The sequence below is a fragment of the Microcebus murinus genome, chromosome 1 (genome assembly GCF_040939455.1).
Source record: "Microcebus murinus isolate Inina chromosome 1, M.murinus_Inina_mat1.0, whole genome shotgun sequence".
Lineage (NCBI taxonomy): Eukaryota > Metazoa > Chordata > Mammalia > Primates > Cheirogaleidae > Microcebus > Microcebus murinus.
In genome coordinates this window covers 54,989,480-54,998,605 of record NC_134104.1, presented here as the reverse complement: position 1 = coordinate 54,998,605, position 9,126 = coordinate 54,989,480, and the positions used below count along the sequence as shown (strand labels likewise).

The 9,126-nt window shown below is 37.6% G+C and overlaps 1 protein-coding gene across 2 annotated transcripts in view; it reads right to left on the bottom strand.

Moving 5' to 3' along the window:
• Positions 1-297: 297 nt before the first annotated feature.
• The window catches only part of NECTIN3 (nectin cell adhesion molecule 3), a 125,055-nt gene continuing 116,226 nt past the window's right edge, over positions 298-9,126 (bottom strand). For both annotated transcript variants that reach the window (XM_012787422.2, XM_012787429.2), the window contains exon 9: positions 298-8,559. In XM_012787422.2, the coding sequence (XP_012642876.1) occupies positions 8,380-8,559 (180 nt within the window). In that variant the 3' untranslated portion in view covers positions 298-8,379. The remainder of the gene's footprint in view (positions 8,560-9,126) is intronic.

The window sequence follows — 9,126 nt, the reverse complement described above, 5'->3', positions numbered from 1 at the left end:
AGAACAACACTTTAAGTGGAATAAATGTAGCTTCACTAAAAAAGGTATTAAGTCATTTTCATAGGTAATTACAATAATATGTAACTTATGTTTTAAAAAAAACATTTCTAATACTGCTTCAAGCATAAAAGCATTTGTTACTATTTTAAAAATCTTTTTAATAAAAAAAATCCAAGTATAGAAACAGTTGCCACAAAAGTTCTTTAAACCTTGAATTTTATAGTTGTGTAATTAGGTTATTAATTTTGATATGTATTTTAATAACAAATTTATTGATAATAATGTAAATAGAAAACCTTAGTTGATGAAAACTTTATTCAAAACATGTAAAGAACCATATAGTTCAAAACTGCAAAAATAAAAGACAATTTCTGGTAACGTAAAAATAAAGAATATCTAAAAACCACATTAACATCTACTATTTATAATACAATCTCAAATTCAAAGCTAATTTTTGTACTTCCATATTTTGCAACATTTGAGCTATAATCTCCTCCCTACCCAACTACTTTGTTATGTAACCCTTTCAGTTTAACACTTAAAAATACAACTTGGGTATTTTCTGACAAGCAAGAATATATACTATTGATTACTTCCTACACACCAAAATTAAAGTAGTTCAAATATCTAGAAACTAATATTCACTATAAACAAAAAAGTGTATGTTAGTAAAACATTTGAAAACAATGGGTAAATTAGTATTCTGAATTGATCTAGAACATATTTCTACTTGAAGACTCTCCAGATTGTCCACTATGCATTTATACAGTACAGGACATTTTCAAAATGCTTTTCACCATTTTTGGGACTCACAGTATCTGGGTGCTGCGAAGTAGGCGAATTAACCTCAATTTACACAGGAGAATAAGGCACACAGTGAGATCTTGCCAGGGCCACAATGAAAACTCATTACCTTCTGACTTCTTGTGCAAAGAGCCAGAATGTTTCTTTGTGGAGGACATTAATTTGTTTAATGATAGGAATAAAAGTATGTGGGATTTATTGTGGAAGAATTAGTTTTGGCTCAACAAGTAAAATGTTCAGAGCATGGATAAGGTAGAGACTTCAGTGTGAAATGGGTTAATGAGGATAAAGTTAAAACCAAAGACTCTTTTCAGACATAGATAGCTTCTCAGAAATAAAAACAGCAAAACAATAGGGAAAAAAAATAATAGCTATAAAGTTTCTCATTTCTAAGCCTGTTACCAAATCACTTTAAAAGAAGGATCACTCTTGAAGACAACCCTTAAACATCTTATTTTTTCCCCTTATAAAACCCCTGTGAGGTAGAGAGCACTAACTTACAGGGGTGAAACTAAGAAGTAAAGAAGTCAAGAGATTAAGGCCCCATGGAGAGTAAATTGGGTGGAACAGATGTTATGTCTTAAAATGTTGTCTTAGAAATAGAAGCAGAAGGTAGAGAATAAACAGGAACTATCATAGATGGACAAGTGGAACAATCCAGGGGTTCAGTAGCAACACCTGCTACTTAACATTTTTTTACAAAGGACTTGGAATTTCAGGCATACAATGAAACCTAAAATGACACTCATCGGGGTAGTGAATTGAAATGCTCAGCTGAAGGAAATACACGTAAATTCTCATAAGATCATGTGTAAAAAAGCAGAGAAATAAATGAGCCATGCTGTGGGCAGGTAAAACTAATGCATTTAGGACAGACTGCTGCTAGCTCTAGTAAAATACCATAAGTACCAAATTATTAATAAGGCTTGAGAGAGAATATGCTGGGGTGGATTTAAAAAAATACTGGTCATTATTAGAAAGGGTATTGAAAACCAAAACAATGGTACCCGTTCACTTTGAAAATCATGTTGTAACTCTGAGATTCACAGATCCACCGTGAGTCATTAAGGGAAATTAACTTCTGGAGGAGGCACATAAAACATCTCTTCATGGCTGTCAGACACATCTGTAGTAGAACAGGCCACAGTTCTAAACCAGTGTAGCAAATTTGATGTTCTGGATTCCCAGGCAGACTTTCCCTCAAGGTTTCTTCTAATCGACTTGCACAGTTAAATTCCATGCCATGACAATCAAAACAATCAGGTTAGGTCATTGTATCAAGGATCCTGCTGGGCGATACGGCACCTGATTTAGAAACTTTAAATGGTAGTGCTGGAAAAAACCACAAGAGGGCAACTGTTTGGTCTGCCACCTTTAGATGCAGAGAGTGACAAACTTAAGAAAGCTGGTTTTTGTTTACTGAAGATTGTTTGGGATGGCAATTATAATCTAATAATAATTTTAAGTCAAAGAGTCAAAGTCTCCTTGGGTTCAACTGACATGCTTATAATAAATCGTGTGCTAGTAGAGACTATAAACACCACAGCTACAGAATGGGAGCTTGTAGAGGACACGACTCTGCCTATTTTTATTCATGGAGATGTTGCTATTTTCCATAAACATACATAGCAGTAATATTCACAACTGTTCCTCTGAAACCCAGGAATTCAGCCTTAAGCCTCACAGCTGAGGATACAGAATGTAATTAGTACTTTTTGATGTATAAAGAGGTATGTCATTTGATATCTATCATAGTCTTAGCCCCCAAACACTGATACTAATATGCTGTGGGATGAATCAATGAAGTGGATTTAGTCAATATTTTTATTTGTCAATGGTAGTTTCCCTTCTCCCTGAGATTCAGAGATAACTTCTACATCATTGTCCTGATTGATAATGTACAATAAAAAAATGTTTAATGGCTTCAAAATTTTTGTTCTCTTTTAGTCTACTTTGCTTTAAACTTCTATCATCAAACTGAAACTTGAGAATAACTAATCCAATAATGGAAACACAGTAGGAATAAATCTAATATTTTATGTATTTAGGCTGGCATAGTAAATGTGGCCTCTCCCTCCTATCTCTAGCCTTTTTGCAGAGATTATGTTAAAGTAAAATGTGCCTGCATTAGTGAGATGCTTGCAGGGGTGGGATTCTCTTATACATGTGATCTGCAAAATGTTTACTGAGCTGCAAATTTTAAGTAGACCTCTCTCTCTCTCTCTCTCACAGACACACACACACACACACACACACACACACACACACACACACACACACACACACACACGACCATAAGAAAGAAAAGGCTGTCACTAAGAAGAAATGCCAGTGCAAAACTCTACTCAGCAGGTTGTTCACTTCAGAGCCATGAAGACCTCTACCAGTGTGAAGGAGTGATAACCCGAGAAATCCTTAACAAATTCTGTTACATTTGATATAATTTCTTTAAATTATTTTGGAATATGTTAACCAGACTTAATATACACTCTGGGGGTGGCTGGTTAATATTTGAAGTATCCTAATTGGGAATACACCCCTCCAGGCGCTATTAGCATTTGAAAATACTCTAGTCACTTCAGAGGCTACTATGGCAAAAGCTTTCTCTGCAGTTCAACACCAGATACTTTATTAATGGGTGAGTATTTTCACTGGTCAAATTAATGGTGTTAAAGATATGTGGATTGGCCCCAATATTGTAGGGCACTCCATCCTTTCCATGAGTAGTATATGAGAATCCAGAAAGCCCAATAGACCTAGGATTCCCTAATTCATTCTGTTAGAAGTTAAACCAGGAACTGAGCTGACTGATTTTATCTGTTGGAATATTGCTGGATTTGCTTCTAATAACTTTTCTATGTAGGATAATGTTGGGTTGCCTAAAAGGACAGAGTTGAGACTTTTTCATGCTTACATGACAGGTTGGATGACTGTTTTGGTGCCTGCTTGCTTGTAAACATGTATGACATAGCAAGTGGTCAAACAACAGTTTCTAGTTTAACAGGGATCGAAGTCCTTTTTCCTCCTTATTAAGGTCTGTGAATGGCCCAAGAGTTAAGGTAGGGCATTGACAGTCAAGCACAAGAAGAGAAGCACACAGCTAAGCTACAGGTGGGGACCCTGACATTTCTACTTCATATCCTTCTGGCTTTCTACCCACGCCAGCTTGCTTTCTATTAATATCTGTCCACTATATGAGTGTTACCACACCTGGGAGTTCAGTAAAAGGCAAAACAGAGCACCAAGCATATCAAAAAACTTAGTTGAGGAAGGGATGTTAGACAGAAGTTTGTGCCCACTAAAACTGAACCAACCGGGATGGAGTGGTTTTAATTTTTGGTTTGTTATTTTTGTAGCTATGGTTAATCTAAGGAATATGAGAGCCTATCATTCTGAGCATTTGAATGAGGTCAAGACTAAGTAAAAAATGAGCATATGCACTTGCTTTCATCTTAATAAACATTTCTTAGAGTTTTATTCCATGTACTCTCCTGTATCTCTGCTTAAAAAAAATCAATGAAACTGTATTCCCTAACACCATTCCCAGAAGCAGATTTAAAAGAAGTAACAGCTAACTGATGATCCGCATGACCTACGACTGTGCAGCATGGGAGTGTGAGACTGTCTGTCCCCATAGGAGCTCCTGGAAAGGTTACAAAACAGCAGTCTGGTCCTATTTGGTGATGATTCATGCAAGGTACTTGCCTCAGAAAGCAGTCCATACTACACACTCAGTAATATCAGCTGTTATTAGTAGCAATTTGTAAAACAAGAGCAACCACTGGTTATAGCAACATGTACTTTCAATTCTAGTTAAAGCTTAAAAGACCAAGATTCAGATACTAAGCTTTCCATGTGACAAATATTTATGGTAGTAAAAGAAATGTATCACACTTGCACTTGGCTATACTCAAATTAGATCAAACTGAGACCTAATTTGCCACTTGGTTCTCCCCAGGCACACCATAGTACTCTAAACGCTGGCAAGGGCACTAGAAGTTTAGGTTCAATATGCAACAATAATAGAGTCATAGGCATTTGTCAGGTTGAAGAGAACTCACAAATCCCCAATTTCCCATCTGTTATTATCTTGTTTAACTCTCACCACAATTCCAAGAAGTTGGCAGGGAAGGTAATATAATCTCTGCTTTATAGATAGGGCTAACTGACATTCAGACAGGTTAAGTGACTGGCTTACATTTCCAAGGCTAGTGAAGATGACAATAGAATATTTTCTTATGATTCTTGGTATAATGGTCTATCCTCTATACCCCTGGGAATAAGAGGTAAGGCAGATTTTATAGTATATTCAGAATAGCACCAGGGGACTAGCACAGTGAAGGGAAAAACTGAACAATGAAAAACAAAATAGTGAATTTTAAACTACTATGAAAGAGGTCTTAGGAAAATTATTCTCCGTCGAAGGATGAAAAAACTGTTCTTTCCCTATGAATAAACAAAAAGCCATAGAAAATTAAATTATTGAGGGGGTCAGTTCATTTATAGCATACTTCTTTAGCATATATTATGTGCATCTAAGAACACAGAAAGGCATTTCGTAGTTACAAGGAAGCTAGCACAGGTAAGAATGGTATGTTGTGTACCCCAAAGGGCATGGACTTCTTCCAATTTAGAACGTATGAGGCCAGTGATGGGGGAACCCTCACAGAATAGATAATAAATCACTGCCATTTAAGAGTCTCACCCCACTATGTCAGGCCAATCCTAGGTGGAGGGATGCTTTATTTTAGTTTGGTGTGCAAAGAACCCAGTAATCTGCTGCTGCAGCAACAATGCACATTCCTAGGGCTTGGGCTGCCTACAAAAATAGCAGTGAAGGCTGCCTGTTTAAGGTGAGTATGCACACCCTGCGCTGAAATGCAAAGCTGCAACCATAAGTGGATAAGCACTCTGGAGATTTATTTCTGTTTCAGTGTGTTTTAGTAAACCAGTTATGGGAACAGTATCTAATATCAGCTGTGGATTATATCCCTAAACCTCATTCACTGACCTTAAGAGTCTAACTTCCAAATTTAAATGGCATCGTCAAGTAGTCTAGGCTCCAAATTTAGAGATCAACAGGGTAATTTTGGATGGCATCTTTTGGTGGAGGGGGCTGGCTGATCAAACCCTTTTAAAGCTCCTTTCTACTTAGCTCAGTTTTAGAGAGAACAGATGGACGGCACCAGGATAAGCTATTATAGAGCTTGTGTGACCCATGTAAAGGGCCAAGAGCTATAAAATCTACCAGTTTGTTAAAGAAATATTACAGCTGACAGAAAGGCAAAGAGAATACTGAACTAGCTGGCTGCCAGAGAGGTGTCTACATGCTGAAATTTCTTTTCCATATTAAAAGGTGGACAGTAGGTTCTTCATGGTCCAGAGGGTGCTAAAGACAGGTCAAAGGGCTCTTGAGACCCAGTGCTTTCCAAATCCTTTCTCTGGTGCAAATGAGGACATCTCTGTCCCCCTGATGTGCTTTTGTGAAGCTAATTCAACAGCCTGCTTCCCAGCAGGACCCTAGAAACCATCCCCACTATGTAAGACATTTTTTAAAGCTTTCTAAAGGGGTTGAGGCACCACCTTATTGCCTCCATAACATCTAGTATTTATGAAACACTTCCCTCTTGGGAGAGATCTGATCATAGTCATCTTGTTGGAAAACAATTGCCAGGGTTCCTACACCTTCTGTTACACTAACTCTGTGATGCCATTCTAAGTAATAAAGTTGAATATCTTCTTTGCTACAAAGGGCAGTAAACTCTAATTTTGAGGTAGCACAGTGATACATACAGCAATGAGGGTCCTTGGAATTTACCCTTTGATCCTACATAGCTATAGCCTTTAAAATTGCTAATTTACTGGCAAAACATTGAGTTGGAATTTAAGCACCCTTTTTGTTCCAGAATTGTTGGTCATCCAGGTAATGAGGGAAGAGTATATTACTGCTATAGAACAGCCTAGATAATTTATTTGACAAAGCACAGCAACTTAAAAAAAAAAAAAAAGGGAAACACACAAACAAAAACCAGAGCCAGTGTAACATAAATCATAAAATATCTTTGGCATCTTATTAGAAATTTATGTTAATATTCTTTCTCCTCTCCCCTTGAAGTTTAGGTTGGGAATGTATACTATTTATTTTAATGCTTATGCCACTCTTTCCTAATATATGACAAGTTTGTAGTGTTTTTTATACCTGTGACACACCTCTATATTCCAGAACACACAGTGAAACACTCTCAAGATGTGAGGGTGAGTGATGGACATTTGCATGTGTAACTGTGATCCCCATCTCTGCACACTCCATCGTAATGACTATCATCAGTCTCGGTGATGGAAAATTGACAAAGGGAGATAGGCAAGCACAAGACAGACATCTGTAGGCACTACAGTGTTGCAGGATATCCCAGGTAGATAAGTCACTGTATTATTTGCTTTTTAGCATCTCTTTACTCTTGATGACCAGGTAAAGTAGGGGAGGAGGGATAAAGAGCATGAGGGTTTAACACACATGCCATATTGAAGTGGCTTATTATTTTTTTTTCCTCAAGTTTTCATATTTTTCACCTGGCTTTTAAGAGCAGTAGTTATTTCATGGTGATTTTCCAGCAGGCTTTTCTGAGGTAGATAAAACAGACGATAAGTAGTCTGAAGAATGCAGAAGGGTAGGTAAAGCCTATATGGATGAGATTAGTTTTAAAGAAATTTCAGAAGTGAAAGCTGAGCTTGTTATGTACAATACTAGAGAAAAGAGGGACACGGCTAAAGCCTGTATACCACTTAGGCTGGGTTTTCAGAATTTAATAGGTGGGAAATAGGCTAATCTGGCTAGTAAAGAACAGGAATGTGGGAGTCGTGACAGAGTAAAAGAAGAACCTGTGTTACACACAAGAGTTGAGAGTACGCAGATGACAGCAAGAAATATGTATCTCTAAGGACCCTGGTGATCAAGAAGGAGCATATGTCACAATAGCATAAGGATCTGAAAGCCACCAAAAAGCTTGAAGGTTCAAATTGTCTTTTGTTGTTGTTGTTTTTTGGATAAAGAGCCAATTTTGCGTCTTTCCTCAGGCCTCTGTTTGTACACAGGTATTGTAATCGTATTAAGCATGTCAGGGAAATCCAAATCCCAGCTAAATAATTAGTGAAATGGATTATGAACTCATTTTTCTGCCTGTTTGAATTACAGATGAATAGGCTGGCCTGCCTGAGACCCAGCGAGGTTAACAGGACCAGCTGGGGACTTTCTTTCTGGAGAATCACTGCAGTCATCACAGGCAGATGCTGTACTTTCAAATGCACATGCCGTTGTAGGCCAAATGTTAGTAGTTAAACACCATCGTCACAGAAACACACAAAGCTATAGTCAAGTTCACAAACACAGCTGGTGGTTAAGAAACCCTTAATGAAGGAAAGAAATTCGCTGTTGGCTTTAAGTTATTCATCAAGACTTCCAATACATTTAGACTGGGACTATTTTATATGAGAGAAATAAAATACCTATTGGCCTCAGTTTCTCTTGCCAATCTAAGAATAAACATTGTTAGAATACTGATTGGAAAAAGAGAAGCATCACACATAATGTTCTCGTGGGTTGATGTAGACTCTCTCGGGGCCCTTGTTTTGATGATGTCTGCCAGGGCTCCGGTTGTGGTAGCACATCTGATTACAAAGGGGGTACATCTGCTGAATCCCATCTTCCTCTGCTGGATTCTCATCTTCATAGTCAAATCTCCTGCTATTTAGTCCATTCTAAAAATTCAAACATTGCTTACATTAGTAGAGCAGCTGTTTATACTTTTCTAGCACTTCAGTAAAAACAGACAAGAATAGAATTCATTACAGTGTGTGTCCCTGACTCATTACCTCACGAGCTAAGGTAAAGTTCAATAACCTATAATTTTCCAGCCAATGTTTTGCTTACATACCCAAATAAGGATAATGGCAGCTCCTAAATACAAAATTGTAACTAATGGGGACTGGGATTAGTTTCAGGTTTTGAAATTTAGAGTTGGTATCAGGTAAGGTAAACCAGAGAAGAACAGGGTTGTAAATCTCAGGAGACTCTCAACAAGGCTCAAGCTTGGAACTAATATAGGAGTGATGTGGAGAATTAAATCAAACAAACAAAACAAGAATAAACCTCAACATTCAGCGCGGGGGAACTAGCGAAAGGATACAGCAAAATGAACTGACATTTGACCACATGCCTGACAAAACTGAGAATAAGAAACTCTGCCAAAAATATCCTCATTTTGACCTTTCTTTCTGGCTTGACCTTGGGCCACAGCTGACACTTATAAAATGAATCCCCCATGA